General features: G+C 53.1%; 1 protein-coding gene across 1 annotated transcript; it reads left to right on the plus strand.

Annotated features, from left to right (window-relative positions):
- Nucleotides 1-377: 377 nt before the first annotated feature.
- On the plus strand, nucleotides 378-20,265 carry LOC308042171 (hexokinase HKDC1-like; the record flags this gene model as incomplete). The annotated part of the gene is made up of 18 exons (XM_080347353.1): nucleotides 378-440; nucleotides 4,154-4,316; nucleotides 7,841-7,986; nucleotides 8,076-8,195; nucleotides 8,959-9,054; nucleotides 10,062-10,161; nucleotides 10,790-10,973; nucleotides 11,517-11,672; nucleotides 12,438-12,671; nucleotides 12,875-13,179; nucleotides 13,474-13,622; nucleotides 13,709-13,828; nucleotides 15,532-15,627; nucleotides 15,717-15,816; nucleotides 16,725-16,908; nucleotides 17,589-17,744; nucleotides 18,428-18,661; nucleotides 20,121-20,265. The coding sequence occupies 18 exons, from the start codon at nucleotides 378-380 to the stop codon at nucleotides 20,263-20,265; spliced, it is 2,751 nt and encodes a 916-aa protein (XP_080203479.1).
- Between the last annotated feature and the right edge of the window lie 884 nt (nucleotides 20,266-21,149).

Genomic DNA, 21,149 nt, shown 5'->3' on the forward strand with positions numbered 1-21,149 from the left:
TGCGGAGCCGCGGGCCCCCGGGGCTGAGCCGCGCGGGCGCAGCCGCTGCACGGCCGAGGGGGACGGTCCCGAGGGGCAGGATAAAACCCGCGCTTCTCCCCTCCGACTTGGCAGCTCTCCAGGTGCCCGCCCTGGCACAGCGAAGTGTGCGGCAGGGGAGGGACGCCGGGTGATGGGGCTGATACAAAGAGCAGGAGTTTAATCATTGAACCGATCACTCGGATGGACTCAATTTCCCAGGAGCTCCACTACCTGCTGAGGCATTTCCCCGAGGGCGAGGAGTTCCTCCAGCTCCAGCTTTGTCAGAGGAGACCTGTGGCTTTGGAGTTACTCGCAGCAGCTCTGTCGCTACTGGCTCATCCATCCGCTTCAGGAAGATGTTTGCCGTGCACTTGCTAGCTTTCCATTTCACAAAGCTGAAAGAGGATCAAATCAAAAAGGTATGTGAGATACGCCGTTAGCTGATTCCTGTTTTGAGAACTGTGTTACTCTGGTACTGTGGGGTCTGCAGTACTGAATGCAGACTAGATAATGGCGCTATCGACTCGACCCCTACCGCCAGATGGGGTGAGAAGTACTTGGACCCTGAATTGTCTGATGAGTGTGAAAATAGGTCGAGTTAGTGCTTTTCCTCGCGCGGTTAGAAGTTTTCTTTCAGTAATGGAGCAAATGATCTTCAGTAAGGAAAAGTGGTGCTTAAACGTTACCCAGCAGGGTGCGGTGCAGTCCAGAGGGCAGGATGGAACCTCTTGCTGGATCACTCTGCGAGTGCAGTGGGCAGGATGGGATTTCTAAAGCTGAGTAGGAATCCGAGTCACCCTGTGGCAGGGACGGGGAGAGCTCCTGGACAACGCGGGCCAGTTCTCCTGGGACTCAAGAAACAGCTGCAACTAGTGCTGGTGTGGGAGAAGTGCCTGTGCCTCCTCTGCTTGCCCAAACCTGGCTGATCACTGATGTTTATAGATGTGACCTTTAATCACAGTCAGAAAAGCTCAAGATGGCCCAGACCTGAAGCCATCAGTTCTGGGAGTGAGCTGGCTAGTGGTTGCTCTTCCCCAATGCTCAGCTATGGCAATGCTGCGGTGAGTTTTTGGCTCTCCATCATGGGACCGCGTGGGACCTGTAAGCTTCGTGGGGCAGAGGTCCCCTGCTTTGCGGACGCGTCCCCCGCGGGTGCTCTGTTCCCCTGGCGTCTCTGGTGCTGCGCGGTGGCCGCTGCCCGGGCTCTGTCCTGTTTTCCGCCAGCGGCGGGGCTGCCCGCGGACGCGTGGCCGTGCGGGGAGCCACGGTCCGCCCGTACCGCCCGTCAGCAGGCAACACGGGCTTGTCCTCCCTGTGCCCTTGCTTGAACACAGTGTTCTCAGTGGGGCTTCTTCCACTAGTTCTGCCTGGAGAGCAGCTTTCCAGGGGAGGTCCCGGGCTCTCAGCAGTCAGGTGCCTCCAGCTCTGTCTCTCAGTCACAGTCCCTTTATTCCCCAGGGTTTAACATGATCAGAAGAGGGCCCCAATGCCCTTTCCTTGTGTGAGGATCTGATCTGAGCTCTTTCATCTCCACAGCGCTATTTATTCGTGCTTGTGGCCTTGTGGAGCAATGCTCGGGTGGAACGGGCTCTGCAGAGGGACATCTGGGGGGCTCCCCTGAAGTGGGGGGTGCCGGAGGGGTTCTGGCAAAGCCATTTAAAAAGGGAAGTCTTTCTGCTAGACGCAAACTAGCCCCTGCTGACGGCAAGAAAACCTCTTCAGAGACGTCTTTGAAGAAGCCCGGGGGAGGATGTTTGGAGCAGAGGTGATTTTTCCCTAATTAGAAAGAAAGAATGTCTTCCCACCTTGACCTCCCCGGGTTTATTTGCTCCCTGGTGGCAATAACAAGAGCCTCCCTGCCCGAAAGCAGTGCTGTTCCCATGGCTGAGGCAAGACAGTGAGAAACAAGGGCTGTCCTTGGGAGGGGGAGCAGCCAGCCTGAGTTTGCTGGTGCCTGGCCTGGCCATCCCTGTGTTTACAAGCACATGGAATGTGAGCAGGTCCTTAATCTGGTTGTAAATCAGAGTCAGCAGCCTTTCCTGGACTCTGCCTTAGCTAGTTCCTCCAAGAGGACTGTCTGCTGCTGTGGTCAGGGGTAAAAACCGTGGGGAATGCAGTTTCTAGGGGAGCAGGAAGCTCTAGGGCACGTTCTCTGCAGACCGGCACGGTCATTTTTATTACTGTTGAGGGTTTTTCTCCACAGGGACTTCTGTCACAAGGCTGTTTGGGTCTGTGTGGCGGTGCCCAAGTGCCGTGTCTCCAGCCATTGGATGTTTTGTGTGCCCAATGCAGCAGTGCTGGTGCCCGGGCCAAGGCGGCGGGTCCTGATAAGTGATGTGGGCTCAGAAGAGCCTTGGAGGAAATCCAGAGCTTGTGCAAACCAGGGCTGCAAAGACAGGCCTAAATAACGTCCTGTTCAAGGCACAGCTGTGTCCCGAGGCAGCTGCTGCTCCCTGCCAGCCGTGTCTCGTAGTGTACGGCTTTCCCCTCTGTGTATGTTCTGCTGTCACGTAAGTGCTGGAGTTACCTTCAGGGTCCTGACTTTTTCAGGTGGGTCATTGCTGACCATCAGTTTAAAATTGGACTGTGGATAGGTAATTACTTTGTGCCTCATTGACAGAGGTGAACAGTGCAAATTACAGAAGAGGCCAGTTTATCTACAAGCTGCGTTCTTCTCTTTTTACACAACACTACCTTTTAAATCCTGCCTTGCTGCTGGTGGGACTTGTTTTGTGCGCGTTCCTGAGCCCTCCAGACCTTCCTATGTAAATGGGAGTGACGAAACGCCCTGAACAGATAAAGCAGCGTAATAATGGAGCCCAAGGTGCAAGAGCCGAGTGTTTGCGCTGGTGAAGCTGTCCCGCCTCTCTCCCCAGCCCACCGCCCGGTCCTGCCCCGCGTGTGGGAGCGGGATGTTAACCGGGGTTGCCTCCCAAGGGACGTCTGGCTGCTCGGAGCACGTTTGTTCGTACAGCACCCAGGTCTGGCTCCCCAGCAGAAGAGCGTTCGGGTGCTGATGTGTTAATCCTTCACTGTGCGCAGATACATAGTTCCTAGGCCACCTTGCAGCCGCGTATCCAGCCCTGCAGGTAAATAAAAGTCAGTCCAAGCAGAGTCTCATCCTGAAGAAGAGAACCTTAAATTTTCCCCTAGCAAAGCAGTACGGAAACACTGGTTGTCTTCTCTATCAGTTTATCTGAATGTGTCTCCTACTTCATAGATGGTTTTGATTCCCTTTAAATTCAACTGGCTTTTATTTTGATTGTATGCTGCGAGTTGTTATAGGTCCTTAAGAAAGGATGTTGGCTGCACCCAGAACTGTGTTCAGATGTAGTCCTGAAACCAGAGGAGGGCAGCGGGCGGTCGGGCAGAGGGGCGCCGCGCAGGGCTCGCTGTCCGCGGGGCGCAGCGGTGCTGAGGTGGCTTCAGTGCTGAGATGGCGTTTTCTGGACCTGGCTCGGGAGGTCAAATTCTCACCAGGTCGAGATACTTTGCAGTTCTAGTTCATTACATGTTCAGGACAGGATGGTGTAGAAACAGCGTGTCGGGGTCTCAAGCAAGTCCCGCAGGCTTATGTATATTGGCAAGTTCTTGAGCCATCGGGAGAGATGGCTTACTTTTTGACAGTATTCACCAAAGCTGCATTAAACGCTTTCAAAACAAAGTTCTTTGTAAGTGTTCTGGTGATGTCCTGGAGCTTGCTTGCAGTGGCGATTCAGGTGCTGAGGTCGAAAACCCACTGGCAGAGTCAGAGGGGTGCGGTTTGCTCAGGTGGTGCTGTGCTCACTGTCAGCTTGTTACGAGCGTGAAAGTAATTCTTGTGTGTCCCTGGGATCTGTTTGGCCTCATGTCTGTCGGGTGGGTGGGAGTGAGCAGGGTGATTCTCGCCCAGCATAGTGAGGGGTGCTGCTGACACTGAAGGTTTTCCAGCTCCTCCATTTCCAAACTGCACCCTTGTGGTTGGAAAACCAGTGCAAGTGGCTGGGGAGCTCTCGCGTCTTCTCTGCTCGCAGGAAGCGCCCAGTGCGCACAGGAGGGTCCTGCAGCACCAGAGCCGCGCTAGAGCAGCGCCAGAGCCGTGCTGAGCGCGGAGCAGCCTGTGTGCTCCGGGTGACACGTTTCCTCTCCCCAGGTTGACAGGTACCTGTATCACCTGCGTCTCTCCGACGACGTCCTGCTGGATGTGATGACTCGCTTCCAGGCCGAGATGGTGAGGGGCCTGGGGAGGGACACGAACCCCACGGCAACCGTGAAAATGCTGCCGACGTTTGTGCGCTCGCTTCCCGACGGCTCGGGTGAGTTCCCCTGCTCCGCTGCAGCGGTGCTGCTCTGGGAAGGTGGCGGTTGTTGTGGGCACTCGAGGACAGCACAGCAAGGAGACAGGGCAGGCAGTGCCTTCGGGTCGCTACCTGTCTCACGTTGGGAAGGCAGGTGTGTGTTGAGGCCACAGCTTCGGGGGTGCTGGCAGAGCGTTTTCTCCCCCTGCACTGGGTGGTTTCTGACCTGATGCCGCTTGCTTGAGGAAAGGACTTAGAAGATGCTCAGAAGACAGCAAACGTGCCTGTGCTTAGTGCCGGCCTTGCGGCAGGAGCCGAGGCTGGACGCGGCAAGGGCAGCCCCTGCAGCGCGGTGCAGCGCGCTGGGAGCGCAGCGGTCACAGCGCCGCGGGGCGGGAGGGCAGCCGGTCCAGCCCACCTGCTGCAGCAAGTGCACCCCGAGCAGGCGGCACAGCAAGGTGTCCCGGCAGGTTTTGAATGTCTCCAGAGAAGGAGACACTCTGGGCAGCCCGATCCAGTGCTCTGTCACCCTCAAATAAAGTTTTTCCTTGTGTTCAGATGGAACCTTCTGTGCTTCGCAATCCTGCGCCCCACAGAGCTACGGGGAAGGCAGGATGCCGTGAAGCGTCAGCAGCACCGTGTTCTCAAAGCCGTGATCCTCTCCTGGCTTCTGACAGCAAACTCTGTGCTGCTCTCTCTGTTGCCCCTAAAAGTGATCCCTACCTGCCCTTCCTTGCCCTCTGCGCTGGGAAAATCCGCTTCCGAGGGGTCTGCCAGGGGACAGCCCGTTTGAGGGATCTGCCGAGGGACAGCCCGTTTGAGGGATCTGCCGAGGGACAGCCCGTCTGAGGGGTCTGCCGGGGGACAGCCCGTCTGAGGGGTCTGCCAGGGGACAGCCCGTCTGAGGGGTCTGCCAGGGGACAGCCCGTCTGAGGGGTCTGCCAGGGGACAGCCCGTTTGAGGGGGTCTGCCAGGGGACAGCCCGTCTGAGGGGTCTGCCGGGGGACAGCCCGTCTGAGGGGTCTGCCGGGGGACAGCCCGTCTGAGGGGTCTGCCAGGGGACAGCCCGTCTGAGGGGTCTGCCAGGGGACAGCCCGTCTGAGGGGTCTGCCAGGGGACAGCCCATTTGAGGGGTCTGCCAGGGGACAGCCCATTTGAGGGGTCTGCCGGGGGACAGCCCGTTTGAGGGGTCTGCCCGGGGACAGCCCGTTTGAGGGGGTCTGCCAGGGGACAGCCCGTTTGAGGGGTCTGCCAGGGGACAGCCCGTTTGAGGGGGTCTGCCAGGGGACAGCCCGTTTGAGGGGTCTGCCAGGGGACAGCCCGTTTGAGGGGTCTGCCGGGGGACAGCCCGTTTGAGGGGTCTGCCAGGGGACAGCCCGTTTGAGGGGTCTGCCAGGGGACAGCCCGTTTGCTGCCGAGTGGGACCCTCGCTCCTTCACCGGTGCCCCTGGGATTTGAACAGAGAGGGGGAGGGTGCGATGGTGTCCCCTGGGAGGGTGTGGGGTGAGGCGGGATCTCAGAGCCTCTCTGGTTTGGAGAGGGGTGCCCATCCAAACAGCTCTCCTGGGCCCTGGCACTGCAGGCTGACAGAAAATGGTGTTTTTCCCAGGTTTACCCAAGTCTCTGAATTTGTACTGGACACTGTGTCTGGCCTAGGTCAGAGCTCCGTGCATAACAGCTGTTCATGCAGAAAACTTCAGAGAAGTGTTTGCTTTTGTACCTCATTTCCACAGGACTTTAATTCCCCGAAGGTAATTTTCCTGCAATTAAATGAGACATAATGGCTTTAGTGGCACAAAGGGAACATTTGGACATCCCTTGAAATGGGGGGTGTCTGACAGAAGTCACATACAAGCCCCTCAAACCACCTGGCTGGAGCCGGGCGCCCTTCCTTCTGCTGCTGTATTCATCCAAGAAACAGAAATGGTAGCTTAGCCGTTGCTGTCTCGGTGCCGGTCACTGGCCAGTTCTGAGGTCTTACATGACCCCGGCCTGTCCTGGAGTGACGGGGACTCATGAGGTCAGGGGACCGGGGGTTGCACGGCGTGTCCTCAGCGCTGCGGACACCGCGGGGCCCCTGCGGCCCCCGCGCCAAGGACGCGCTGCGGGCGGGCCGTGCTGACACGCTGCCTTTGTTTAGCTACCGCGTTGATTTTTCTATTTTTACTCTCTTGCAAAATCCTTTTTGCTTATTTTGTTTCCAGACAGAACTTCCAGCTGGTTTAAACACCTTAAACTTGGCTGGATTCCCCATCTGCAGTAGCAATGAACTGTCAGACATTTCAGTGCCCTCAGCGTTGCTGCCTGAAATGACCTGTGTGGAGCATCATCAGTTTTTTAATCATTTAGAGATTAATGGTGTGACTAATGTCACGGTTTACTGAGTAACCCCGTTTGCCTCCTCACCTTTGTGATACCAGACGGTGGTATTACAGGTAGAGTTTCCTGCTTCCTTCCCTTTCTGGGCCAGATTTGATAAAGCCTGGTCGGGTGTTTGGACCGTGGAACAAAGACCACGCGAGGCTGCACACACGCCGCTGTGTGTTCCCGCAGGGCAGGACCCTCTCCTGCGCCTGGGATGAATGGGTCATTGCTTTGTTGTAGCAGCGAGACCGACCTGTGGTTCCGTCTGAGATCCCCTGCTGGAAGAGAACGTGGTCGAGCTGAGAGTGGTGCTGGCAGAGACACAGGGTACGGGGTGTTTCAGAGAGATGGACCTCGTGTGCTACAATTGCACAAAAATTTGTGAACCGTTTAATGAGTTATCAAGTTTCAGTAACTTGTTAATAAATGCTCTATGTTCCCTCCACCTCCTGGACAATGAGACAGTGGTTGGTAGTTTGTGATTGCAGATATACAGTGATTTCAGATTGGGTCTGTCTGTTTGAAACACGCTGTACTTTTACAGAAGCACCTAAAGGCATTTGAAGCACTCGTGTTGGTTGGCTTTGAATGGCAGATTAGTCTTGCCTCGCTTGGAAACTGGCGTCTGCAGTAGGGCCCGGGCCATGATGTTCGGCGTGGCACCCGGGCCGTGGTGTTCAGCGTGGTACCCGGGCCATGACCTTGGCGTGGCACCTGGGCCGTGATGTTCAGCGTGGCACCCGGGCCATGACCTTGGCGTGGCACCCGGGCCGTGATGTTCGGCGTGGCACCCGGGCCGTGATGTTCGGCGTGGCACCCGGGCCGTGATGTTCAGTGTGGCACCTGGGCCGTGATGTTCGGCGTGGCACCCGGGCCGTGACCTTGGCGTGGCACCCGGGCCGTGATGTTCGGCGTGGCACCCGGGCCGTGATGTTCGGCGTGGCATCCGGGCCGTGATGTTCGGCGTGGCACCCGGGCCGTGATGTTCAGCGTGGCACCCGGGCCGTGATGTTCAGCGTGGCACCCGGGCCGTGACCTTGGCGTGGCACCCGGGCCGTGATGTTCAGTGTGGCACCCGGGCCGTGACCTTGGCGTGGCACCCGGGCCGTGATGTTCAGCGTGGCACCCGGGCCGTGCCTCTCGGCCATCCCGGTGGCAGCTGCCCTCTTGTGTTGCAGAGAAGGGTGAGTTCCTGGCCGCTGACCTGGGTGGCTCGCAGTTCCGTGCCCACCAGGTGAAGGTGTTTGACGGGAAGCAGAGCAGCCAGCTGGAGAGCAAGTTTTACCCGCCGCCCAAGGAGGTCATCGAGGGGAGCAGAGCCGAGGTAGGGCCTGTGGGACCCCCTGTGGTGGTGCTGTGCTGGGGCTTGTGCCCGCTGGGTGCAGCCTGACTGTCCTCTCCTTTCTCCTGCAGCTCTTTGATTATGTCGCTCACTGTCTGTTAGACTTCATGGAGACCAACAACCTGAAGCATAAGAAGTTGCCTCTTGGTTTTACATTTTCTTTTCCATGCAAACAGACCAAATTAGATGAGGTAAGATGCAAAAAGAAGTATTATTGGCAAGCATAGCTCCTTGCAGAACCTGGAGAAGCTATGGCATGGAGGTGTTACTCTGGGTTTGTGTGGGGTCGTGTTTACGTAGCTCTCTGAAGAAGGCATGGATGACCACTGGCATTTAATTGGGCTTCACTATCATTCAAACACTCGTTGCTGATTTCAAGGCAACATGATATTTAAGCTAAAGCTGTTCTTTTACTTAATCAGTGCCTAATTCCACAGTAACTGTGTGCCCTTGTACGAAGACCGTCAGACTGTAAACCTCAAGCATGTTTCTTTTTTAATCGCTCTCATTCAATTTCTTTTTTACAGTTGATTCTAAATAGGGAAGACCTGTAGCTGAGCTGAGAGGCCACATGGGAAGCAAAGGGCTGGTTGCAATTGTTTTGTGGCCTCTTAGTTATTTCCAGGGATCTGTGCTTTGGGTCTCAGCCCTGCAAATGCTTTATGCTTAACGCTATTTCTGATGAGCATCAGTAAAGCCACGCGTGGTTTAAACAAAGCACAGGGGTACGCATTTGCAGGATTGTGACTTAATCCACTGCACCGTTCGGTCGTGTTCGCGCTGACAGCCCCCCCACGGTGAGATGTTCTGCTCTGGCTTGTTTTGGCCCACATTGTATTGATAGTGCATGGAGAAACACAGCAGGCTTGTCCCCAGGCCTCGGTCCGGGCCGACTCTGCGGCAGGTTTGTGTGCTAAACCCGGAGCTCTTGGGTCACTGGGCTGTTATTTGCAGGGAGTCCTTCTTGGCTGGACGAAACACTTCAAGGTCCGAGGCGTTCAGGACACGGACGTGGTCACCTCTCTGCGCGAGGCCCTCCAGAAGCATAAGGCAAGTTTTGTACCTGCCAGAGGTGGACCTGAGGGGCCTCAGGTTGTCCCCGTGGGAGATCAGCTCTCGGAGCGTGGGTTGTTTTGGGAGCTGTCAAACGTCACCTCACACTGAGCCCTCCCAGGGCTGCCCCTCCGCTTCGCTCTGCGGGATGGAGCCATTGATGGAAACTAAGGTCAGCGGGAAGACGTGATCAAATCTGCCCTTGAACTAGTGTGTATCTTTGAGTAGCATTGTTTTAATGTTTTGGAAAGCCTCGCTTTTCCTGTGCGTTGCTATTGGTAACACCATCTAAGCAGTACGAAGCATCTTTCCATGTCCTGACATCTTTGTAGTAAAGAGGAAATTCCTCTGCTTTTGCACATGGTAAAAATCCAGCCTTGATTTTTGGTTCGCTTGTTTCTCTACGTCAGTCTCGCTGTAGTTAACAGGAGCAAAGGACCTGAGGATCCTGGGTGAAGCCTGCCCCCGCTAGTGCTGGCATCTGACTTACAAGAATCCTTTGGTAACTTTGATTATCCTTTATCAAGTTACCTCAGCGTGACAGGCAAACGGCTCCGCTCCGATCGCAGGGCTCTGTACTGGGGCGTGACGTTGGTGCGCAGCATGGTGTTCAATAGTTGCAGTTATATATGTGTATTTTCTGCCCCGTTTGGTGGGATCTGCTCAGGGGCAAGATGGTGTCCCAGCATGAGCGAGCTACCAGATGCAGGGCATCAAAAAGATACCTGGGTGCTGGCGTATCACAAAAGTCAAACCGATAATGCGCTGCTTTTCTAGCAAATGAGGGTGGATTGGGGCAAACCAAGAGGTCCTGGCTATCCGGGCCCTCGAGGATCCAGAGGTGTTGGTTACTTTACAGGGTTTGGGAACAGAGCTACAGAGTAAGTAGCGCGTGTTTCAGCCGGAGGGCTTTCCTGAAGCAGCCTTGGGAGCACAGCCCTGCCCGTCTGCCGCGGAGACCTCCTGAGCCTTCTCCTTTTAATCACCCCCCTTTATGCTGCCAGGACATAGACGTGGATGTCTTAGCGCTGGTCAACGACACCGTGGGCACCATGATGACCTGTGGATATGACGACCCGCGCTGCGAAGTTGGACTCATAGTTGGTAATTTTCTCTGTTCGCTAAGTATTTTTTCCCCGTCATTTGTTTGATCCTGACAACTCCGGACTAGAAGGGGTGTTGGATACCGGAGAGAGCAAGAAGAAAGTGGAAAAAACAATGGTGAGATTTTCAAGCCTGACTGCCTGCTGTGCAGCAGCTGTTTTCATGCTGATCACATTGCCGTCAAATGCCACAGTCCCCATTTGTCTGCGCTCAGTTGTGACCAGCATACTAAACTTTTCTGCTGACTCTATAGCAAATTACCGTGTGTTTGTCCAGAGAAGGCTGAATTCCCCTCACGTCTGGTAGTTAGGGTCACTTTCCACAGTGTCTCTGCTTTGTGCACCGTGGTGGCTTTTTCAAGGCGTGTAAAAGCATATTTGAAAAAGGAAAAAATGTTTTTTAAACAAGTCGAGCCTTAGATCAACTCCTAATGCTTTCACTTGCTGTGAAATAATTATTTAACAAGTTCTGGTGGCTTGATACCAGCATCCTGGACCGCAGGGTTATGGATTTGTGTTTTCTTCCAGAGACAGTATATTGACTTATTCCCAAACACGTGGGCTTTGTCCCAGGTTTGCTTCTGTTTGGCGTAAGGGGTAACGTGTCCACACTGGTCCGACTCTCGCAGGCACCGGCACCAACGCCTGCTACATGGAGGAGATGCGGCACATCGACCTGGTGGAAGGGGACGAGGGCAGGATGTGCATTAACACGGAGTGGGGGGCCTTTGGAGACGACGGTGCTTTGGACGACCTCCGCACAGAGTTTGATCGGGAGCTGGATCTGGGATCTCTCAATCCTGGGAAGCAGCTGTAAGTGGTGCCCCGGCAGAGTGGCCCCGGCACTCTGGGTTCTCCGAGCGCGTTTCCAGCGCGTGCCAGGAGCCCCTTTGGAGCAGGAGTTGGGTTGAGGGAACCTGAGGTGGCTTATCCTGGTCCTGTCCTATCCGGACCTGTCCCTCCTGGGAAGCGCGGGGGCCTCTCGTGCCTCCCTGCCCCCCGGGCCGAGGGATTGCTGCTGCAGCTGCTGCTGTGTTGTTAACAATAGTGGTTGCTCTGGTGTGGTGCCACGGAGGGGTAAGGAAGGAGGAGGAAGGTAAACAGAGGGCATATTTGAAGCCTGGTTCATCAAAACTGCTTCTGCTGGCCGAGCTGCTCGCAAGTCTTTTGAACATTCTCTCTAATCACTTGAGGGGCTGTTGCTGGGTTGCTGGACCTCAGGGTGGCATCCCATCTACGCCTTTTGTACGTGCTCAAATGCGATCAGCCTCTGTACGAACATAAGGTAGTCATTCTTGAGCTTGTAGCTCTGGCTAGCTGGTGAACACCTGTAATCCTTCCTGTGCTTCGTTCCAGGTTTGAGAAGATGATCAGCAGCTTGTATTTGGGGGAGCTTGTAAGACTTATTCTCCTAAAAATGACGAAGGAAGGTCTGCTCTTCAACGGGAAAGCGTCAACAGCTCTGCTCACTAAGGGCAAGATTGAAACGAAACACGTGTCTGCAATGGAGAAGTAAGAACCCACAATGCGCTGTTTGAGAGTGGCTATTGCTCTCTCACCACCACAGCAATGATAATTAACATGTAATAATAATCTGCGAGTACTGGGAACGGCTCTGAACTGTTCAACTTGATTTTGCTTTTACCTAGGAGAAAAGTTTGTATTTCAGTAAGTAGGAATTGGTGGAAGATAAAGTTTTAGCAAAGTACCACGGTAGCAGATGTATCGGGTAACCATTGAGACGCAGGGTGTTTGAAGCGACCCGTGGTCAGACCTGGGCACGTGGGATGGTGGGCGCAGTTCTCCGCTCCCGTAACGTGGGAATAGTGGGGCTGTGGAGATGTGGTGCGGTCTCTGGATCGGGTAACGGATGACCACGTACAAAACTGACAGATGCTGGGGTTTTGTTTCTGGTCGTCACTATAACTCCAGGAATATTGGCTTTGTTGTAGCGAGAGAAGCTGTACATCTATTCCTGTGCTCTCCTCTGTGCACTGAACGTTTTATCCCGTTGTCTCCCTGGCTGGCTACTTGGTTTGTCTCACCAAACACTGAGCTCCGGGAAGCGGCCTCTTAAAAGTCTGGTCTCACCCCCCCCACACTTTTGGGAATAGCGCAGGAAAGACAGTACTGGTTTATGGGAACCAGTTATGATGGTGCTTGGTGGGCTGTGCTCTGGTCTTCTCTCATTTCTTTTTGTGCCAACGTGAAGATACTGATTGATGTGCTGCTTTAATGTCCTCCTGTTAGATTATGTGTTCCTTTGCTTTGGGGTAGATACAAGGACGGTCTGAGCAACACGAAAGAGATCCTTACCGAGCTGAACCTGTGTCCGTCTGAAGAGGACTGCGTCGCCGTCCAGCACGTCTGCACCATCGTGTCCTTCCGCTCGGCCAACCTCTGCGCGGCCGCCCTGGCGGCCATTCTGACCCGGCTCAGGGAGAACAAAAAGCTGCTGAGGATGCGAACCACTGTTGGGATTGATGGAGGGCTCTACAAAACACACCCTCAGTAAGTAACTAACGAGGATTTGGTAGTTGCTCCCCACGTGTTGATGTTGCACATAGGCTCCATCTGCATACCTGTGTGGCTTTTCAGACAACTGCTGGCGTTGCTGCGGGGTTGGGGTGAGATCGGCTGGAGTGTCAGTGCACGTGGAATAAACTGCGCGCGAAGTGCCTGTGGGGGTCTAAAGAAGCCCTTTGTTCCTGTAGATACGCCAAGCGCCTGCACAAGGTGGTGAGGAGGCTGGTCCCGAACTGCGACGTGCGGTTCCTGCTGTCGGAGAGCGGCAGCGGGAAGGGCGCCGCCATGGTCACGGCGGTGGCGCACCGGCTGGCCGCCCAGCGCGGGAGGATCGACGCCGCGCTCGCGCCGTTCCTGCTGTCCCTGGACACCCTCGGGGAGGTGAAGAACAAAATGAGGACCGAGCTGGAGTATGGGCTGAAGCGAGAGACGCAAGCCAGTGCCACCGTGAAGATGTTGCCCACGTATGTCTGTGGGACACCAGATGGAACAGGTGAAGTCATTTCCTGGTCACCTGAGGCGGTGCAGGGCAATTGCTTGTCTGTTTTCTAGGGGGAATATGCCGGTTATTCTGGTAAATGCCAGGGTGATATCTGTTGGCAAACCGACGCTTTGTGCGGCGTTTCCTGGCTGTTCCTTCATCCTCATCCTAGCAGACCGGTGGGACAAATGCCGTAGGGAGCCGTGTGCCGTCACTGGCCCGGATGAAGTTTCTCGGGGATGGGCATCGTGACTGGCAAACATGCTACAAGAAGCACCAAAATGAATTACCCTTCTTCTCTTACAGAGAAAGGAAAATTCCTTGCCCTTGATCTCGGTGGGACAAATTTTAGGGTTCTGCTGGTCAAAATCAGAAGCGGGAGAAGAAGATCGGTGCAAATGTATAACAAAATCTTTGCCATTCCTCTGGAGATCATGCAAGGGACGGGGGAAGAGGTAACTGTAGCCAATGTTGGACTGGTCCAGCCAAGGCCCGTTGCGTGGAATTACTGGGAGATTTACGTGCCTTTTCTGTCCTTCAGCTCTTTGACCATATTGTGCAGTGCATAGCAGACTTTCTGGAGTACATGGGGATTAAAGGTGCTCGACTGCCTCTGGGCTTCACCTTCTCCTTCCCGTGCAGGCAAGCCAGCATTGACAAGGTGAGAACTGCAACACCAGCGGGTCAAGTGGCAGCTGGGCGTCTGCTTGGTAAATGACATTGTTTTGGGTGAGGGTGACTTGTTGGTTGGGAGATTGCAAGCAAAAAGCTGTTCTTCTCAGTGTTTTCTTCCAAGTAGAACTTTACAAGGTTCATAAGATATACATGTATGTATGTGCGCACACACATGTGCACATCAGTCTTTGGAGGCAGTACTGCACCTGCTTTATGGGGATTTTATTACTCTACTCTGCAAATTAGTTGTTTCATGAGAAAGTTATCATCCTGTATGCGTATGGGAGGTAGAACTTTCACCTCTTGTGTCTGATAAGAGATGGATATTACTTACTTTTATTCCATAAAGATTAAGCCTTATGATAGGTAAATGACTACATGTTTCTGATAGCCCAAGAATTTCTTACGCTGCGTTAACCCCTCAGTGTCAGGAGGCAGCAGACGCCTCGGGGTTCTCGGGGCCGCTGCCCAGCGCTCAGCGCGGGACTCCGCGCCGCTTCAGCCCTTTGCTGAGCGCCAGCGGGCAGAGCTGGGCTCGCTCGTTCAGCCTGGAAGAGCTGGACCTCGCAGATCTGTTAATTTGGCTCAGTGGCTTATTGACAGATAGCCTGTCTTCATCGTTCCAGACCTGATGCAAGGAAGAAAAACGGAATAAAAAAATCAAATTCAGGAAGAAATAATTCTCAGTTATTCTGATGCATTTCCGAAGAGGGGCAGGGGAGGTTGTGCGGTTTAGTTCTAGTCAAATGTGTAGGACATTGGGGAAATGAGACTGCCTGATTTTATTGCATGTTTTTGTGTCCTGGTGGGTTTTGCAATAGCTTCCAAGTCTAGAAGCCAGTCTATTCTCTCAGTTTTCAGGTCCCAGTTGAGTGTATGGCAATAGGACTCGGCTGTTTGTGGGGGGATGGCTCAATATGCCTCCCAAACCTATAGCGTACTACTTAGGTCCTGACAAGTGATGAGGAAACAAGCGATGGCAACCTGAGCGGGACACAGCTGCCGCCGGGTCCCGCAGCACGCTGCCCTGCTTGGTTCCTCACTGCTGCTAGAGCTTGAGGGTGTTTTGAGAGCAGCTTTGTTCTCCCAGCTACTCTCCATTTCTTCTTATTTGGACAGTCCAGAGCCAGTTAACAAGTAGAAGTCTAATTCATGCAACCTGGATAACTACTGTCAGGCCAGACGTGTGTCCAAACAGAAACAAATTAGTGTTGCCTGGAGAACTAGGGTCGTATCAAGTGTCCTTCAGTAAATGAGCCAAAAATTAACAGTAAGTGTTCATTAATATTTAATTATTCGCAGCAAAAGCATTTTTCAGTCTTTCCCACCCGGACAACGCAGGGGCTGTGTGCACAGAAAGAGCTGAGACGGGCAGGTTTTCCAAATGAGAAAGGAGCGTTAGCAGGCACAGCGTGGGCAGCGTCTCGGGGAATCGCTGAGTCAAGCTGGAGTCGCTGCCGTTGGCAGCTGCGGGACAAAGAGGCGCGCACACGGGGATTCCACGTGCGCTGGACACCTCAGGAGCCTGCCCGGGAAATCCGTTACCTTAGGGAACAAGAGACCCCCAGCAAACCCACCAGAAAACCAAGCAAGGGGTGGGAGGGAGGGTGAAGACAAGAAAAGACCGATCCTGGGAACTCCAGTCTCCGCTCTGTCCTCACTTGTGGTTTTCGTCCTCTTCTGATTCAGGGAACGCTTGTAGGGTGGACAAAAGGTTTCAAGGCAACAGACTGCGAGGGGGAAGATGTTGTGGATATGCTGAGAGAAGCCATCAGGAGAAGAAACGTGAGCTCTGATTTCTGCTCTTTTTGGTCTATTTAATGCACATCCTGTCTCCTTTGGGACCCTGCTGCTGATTGTGATTTGTCCTGCAGGAGTTTGACTTGGACATTGTAGCGGTGGTGAATGACACCGTTGGGACAATGATGACTTGCGGATATGAGGATCCAAACTGTGAGATTGGTCTTATCGCAGGTACGGTGACACAGAACTGGGCACTATAAGAAGGAAGCATGCATGCAGGTGTCAGGCTTACACCCAGTTTTGGGATTTGTAAACCAGCATGTTTTATTTGAGTTTGATACGTGCTGTTACCAGTCACTGAGAGTTCTCGGTACGTTTGTGTGGTATTTAGAAGAGAATGTGACAGCACCTATAGCACACAGGATCCTCAGTCTGTTGGACTTTTGATCATATCTCTGATGGTGCCTAAAAACCATGTATGCAGTAAAAGAATATGGGAATGGTGGATATAGCGTGAATCCTCATTTTGACCAGTGTATTGATATTTACTAGCCAGCTTGTAGGCCTCGGAATGAGACATTTTTTAAATTGGAATGCATTCTGTTTGGGCTTTCTAGATGGTTCTGCCAGTGGATCCCTCCGTGTTTCCAGCCAGGAATACATCTGAGCATGTAGGATCTGAAACTCTGGTTGGGAAATGGGGCTCTCCTGGCTGGCTAAGTGCACCAGCTGTCTCATTTTGTGATGCGGACCTGTTCACCACACCGTTCCAGACTTGGCAGCTGCTCGCTGGCCGCCAGGCCCGTGGCGGGTCTGGCTTTCGGGAGACGGCGCGGGGTGCGTCACAGCTGGGCCGGCAGCAGCGGCGACCTGTGCTTGCCAGGGCCACGTCTGTCCTGTGACAGAGTCCTCGTTCCTCTATGGTGGAACTTTCTGCATAGGACCCGTTTTACTTGGCAGTATTCTGTCGAGATAAATTACAGCATTTCTAGCACTTGCTTCTGTAAGATACGGAGAGATCTTTGACATTTGGGATATGGAGAAGAAACCTTTAGAGACGATTGCTGCGGTCGTCTTCCACGTGTTTCAGCTGCTGCTTCACCCTGCTGATTGAAGCCGTGTCGTTTCTTCCCTCCTAGGAACGGGGAGCAACGTATGCTACATGGAGGACATGAAAAACATAGAAATAGTAGAAGGGAATGAAGGGAAAATGTGCATTAACACGGAATGGGGAGGATTTGGTGACAACGGCTGCATCGACAACATCAGGACAAAATATGATAAAGAGGTGGATGAAGGCTCACTAAACCCAGGAAAACAGAGGTAAACGTGGTTGTCCCCATGCTAAGACCCTGATGAAGTCAGTTTCAGACACACACTGGCTGCTTTTTAAATGTACCGAATGAATGAATGAATAATCAGAAAGGAAACTTTTAGTACCAAGTTTAATTAGTTGAGTGGTAAGCAATGCAGATATCTGGACAAAAACCAAAGACGTGCATTGTTTCTGTTAACATAGCACTGTTTTCACCCCAGGGCAGTTACCAAACAGTGCAGCTTCTCAGCTTTGCTGTGTTCCTCCTCTTGGGGTGTTTTTTCAAAGGTAAAATACACTTTGTGCGAGAGGATAAACTCAACTGATGGTTCTTCGCTTGGTGAAGATGGCATCGATTATACATGAGTCACCAGTGAATACATGGGGGGACAAGGCGTTGTTTCACTTCAGTGTCTATTCTGCCATTAACACCATCTTCTGTTTAATAGTGCAATTTTTTTCCCTAGTTCTGTTACCTTTCAGCGTAGATAAATATGTTGTAATTAATGTTTGCACTTGAAATCATTACAGCGTATTTTTGATGGCTGAAAGATGGAGTTCAGTGGCCATGGCTTTGCCAGTTTTACTGGTTTTCCGAGGGTTGACAGGGCACGTACCACTGACACTGAGCACAGCCAACTTGCCACCTCTTTAAAAGCGCGGGTTTTTTTCTTTTATAACCTGACAGGTATGAAAAAATGACCAGTGGAATGTACCTGGGTGAAATAGTGCGGCAGATTTTGATCGACTTAACCAAACAAGGCCTGCTGTTCAGAGGACAGATTTCGGAGTCACTCAGGAAGAGAGGCATATTCGAAACAAAATTCCTGTCTCAGATTGAGAGGTAAAGTTGTTAGATGCACATGGTTTAAATCCCTGAGGTTTTCTGTGACCTCCTCCAGTAAGTCAATCACAGTTTTCCTCTTTGCACACCTCCTCCTCCAGCCCCAGAGTAACAGCCAGAAGTGAGGAGCTGGAGGAGTTCCAGATTTACTCTGTAATTATATGAGTTACCATCTCCTGTCCACACAGCTGTGTTATCTTGAATGCCTTGATCATCAAGCATGCTCATACTTGGAGTGTTTCTTCTAGGACTTACTACTTATTTAAATTTAAAAAGTCAGCGTTATATGAATACCCCATGAATATGTGCTTACCTGCATATCTGTGCATGATGCAACAGTGTTCCAGGCTATTGAAACTCCTTGGAAACCTTGGAAGGCAGGGTCTGAGATCAAAAATCACCCAGTCGAGTGGCTGATCTGGCTCAGCTCCCTCGTGACTTTGGGAGTCTGGTGAATAACTGCTGCCCATGCCCTCTGGAAATACCATCTAACATAGCAAAAGGCATGCCGGCAGTAACTTTTCAACCCGAATTCAGACCAGAATCTGCCTCAAAGAACAGGAGAGTGTTAGTGGGAGGGGTGGTCCCGGTTCCTGCGGCCGCGGCCGGTGCCGGCGGCAGCCCCGGCAGTGCCGCCGCAGCCGCCCTGACGCCGCGCTGCTCTCGGTGTTTCCCTGCGCCAGCGACCGGCTGGCGCTCCTGCAGGTCCGGCGCATCCTGCAGCAGCTCGGCCTGGACAGCACGTGCGACGACAGCATCATTGTGAAAGAGGTGTGCGGAGCTGTCTCTAAGAGAGCCGCCCAGCTCTGCGGGGCAGGGCTGGCAGCTATTGTAGAGAAGAAGAGGGAAAACCGAGGCGTGGAGCGCTTGCAAATCACCGTTGGAGTAGATGGAACGCTGTACAAGCTCCATCCGCAGTGAGTACCTTGGCACCGCTTCCCTTTGCTCTTTGCTCATTTACACTGTGAAAATGTACGGAGCTGTACCAGCTTTCTGCTGAGAAGATGGAAAATGAGAAGGGATAAAGATATAACTTGCTTTCCAGCATCCTTTTGTTTCCCTTGCCTAGCCAAAGGTTCAAAATTGCAAAGCCAAGTCCAGTTACCACTGGGAAACTCTTTTCTCTGGAGTGTTAAGCAAACTTACTCTTCTAATATTTATTTTAGAATCATAGAATCATCTCAGTTGGAAGAGACCCTCAGGATCCTCGAGTCCAGCCGTAACCTGACCAACTCTAATACTAAACCCTGTCCCTAAGAACCTTGTCCAAACACCTTTTAAACCCCTCCAGGGATGGCGACTCCAGCACTGCCCTGGGCAGCCTGTTCCAATGCCCCACAGCCCTTTCTGGGAAGAATTCTTTCCTAATGTCCAATCTGAACCTCCCCTGGCGCAACTTGAGGCCATTTCCTCTTGTCCTATCACTTGCTACTTGGGAGAAGAGACCAACACCCTCCATGCTCCAAGCTCCTTTCAGGCAGTTGTAGACAGCGAGAAGGTCTCCCCTCAGCTCCTGTTCTCCAGCTGAACCCCCAGGTACCTCAGCCGCTCCATCACACTTGTGCTCCAGCCCCTCACCAGCTTTGTCACCTCCTCTGCACTCTCTCTTGTGCCTCAATGTCCTTCTTATGACGAGGGGCCCAAAACCGAACACAGGATTCAAGCTGTGGCCTCACCAGTGCTGAGAACAGGGACACAATCGCTTCTCTAGTCCTGCTGGCCACACCATTCCTGATACCAGCCAGGATGCTGGTGGCGTTTTTGGCCACCTGGGCAGACGCTGGCTCGTGTTCATCTGTCTGTCGGTCGGCATCCCCAGGCGCCGTCCAGCCGCTCTGCGCCGGCTGCAGCGCCCGTGGCTGGTTGTGACCCACGGGCAGGACACGGCACTCGGCCTTGGTGACCCTCAGACAATTGGCCTCAGCCCAGCGACCCAGCCGGTCCAGATCCCTCTGTGTGGCCATACATGAATGTATCTCACTTTTCCGGTGCTTTGGGGGATTTCTGCAGTATCTGGGTGTCGCAGATGGAAAGCTGTGGTGAGTTTTTCGAGTCGGGTCAGTATTTTGTGAGCAGGCACTATAAGTAGATGCATGAGATTTTGAGTTGTGAGAAGAGAGCCACCTCCATGATCTCTAAAGACAAAGGAGAGGGCGGCGTCCGGCATCGCGCTGAACAAAATTAGTGGAGAAATAGAAATTAAAATCTGATTGTGTACAGATATTTGTGTTTTTTCCTTAATAGGAGGAAAAGCAAACAGAAAGGGATGATGTGGAGAAGATGTTGGCTGAGGTTACGGTTCCTTGCTAGTAAATAAAGATCTCAGAGCAGAAAACAGCTGCTAACATGTTCTGTCCTCCTCTCTTTTCCTGTCAGTTTTTCTAGGGTCCTGCGGGAAACCGTGAAGGAGCTGGCGCCCCAGTGCGACGTGACCTTCATGCTCTCCGAGGATGGAAGCGGGAAGGGCGCTGCCCTCATCACCGCAGTAGCGAAGAGGTTGCATAATATTGGACAGAAGTGAAGAGGAGGGGTCGAGCCGTGCCGGCGCCGCCAGCCGCGCGCAGGGACCCGCTGGGGCCGTCCCGGGCAGCTTCGCCGGGCGCCGCACAGGGGCGCCTGTTTCCAGATGGTTTTGACCAACCAGGATTGCACGTTCTTGTCTTTTGATCACTGGGAGAGTGAAAACAAACCAGCCAACCCACCCCAAATGTGTATTTTTACAATGGGTTAATTAAGCTGCAGCAGCACAACTGAATTTATCAGCAGTTTCGTAGGATTTGTGTGTGTTTTAGTTTCGGCTTGGCCTGGCCTGGGGAGTATTGCGATCCTGCTGTTGCGCGTCTGGTGGACGTGTCTGTTCAATGCTTCGCTGGGTTTGCAATAAATCTGCAAGTAAAATAACGTGATGAGCTTTGGTCGGTGATGTCCCCCGCCACCGCTGCGCTGGCTGCAAGGCTGTTGTGCTGTAAGACTTCCCTGAGGACAGGAGACGTATTAGTAGATGAATGTAAACAAAAAAACGTAATTCCACAAACTATCCATTTGTATCAATATATATTAGTGCATTTGAGCGCACATAAACCTAAACCAGTGCTGGGTGGACCCGAGAGTGACTGATTCTTTTGGTACTGGGGGAAGGAAAGGATGTAGAGGCAGCTTTTGGTGCAGGGGGTGAGCGGTTGGGTTTGTGTAATCATCTGCAACAAGGCTGCTGGTTTAAGTTTAGCAGTGGCAAGCGCAGAATTTGAAGCTGCAGAGCTTACTGGTTTGCAGTGTTTAAAAGAAGCACATCAGCAGCTCTGTGTCAGATGAACTGGATGGTGAAAAACACTGTTGGCAATAATCTTCACTTCCGAAGGAATCCCTGGTGGTGCTGTGCTCACCATACCGGACAGCTGGGAGACG

The sequence above is a fragment of the Nesoenas mayeri genome (assembly GCF_963082525.1).
Source record: "Nesoenas mayeri genome assembly, chromosome: 7".
Taxonomy (NCBI): domain Eukaryota; kingdom Metazoa; phylum Chordata; class Aves; order Columbiformes; family Columbidae; genus Nesoenas; species Nesoenas mayeri.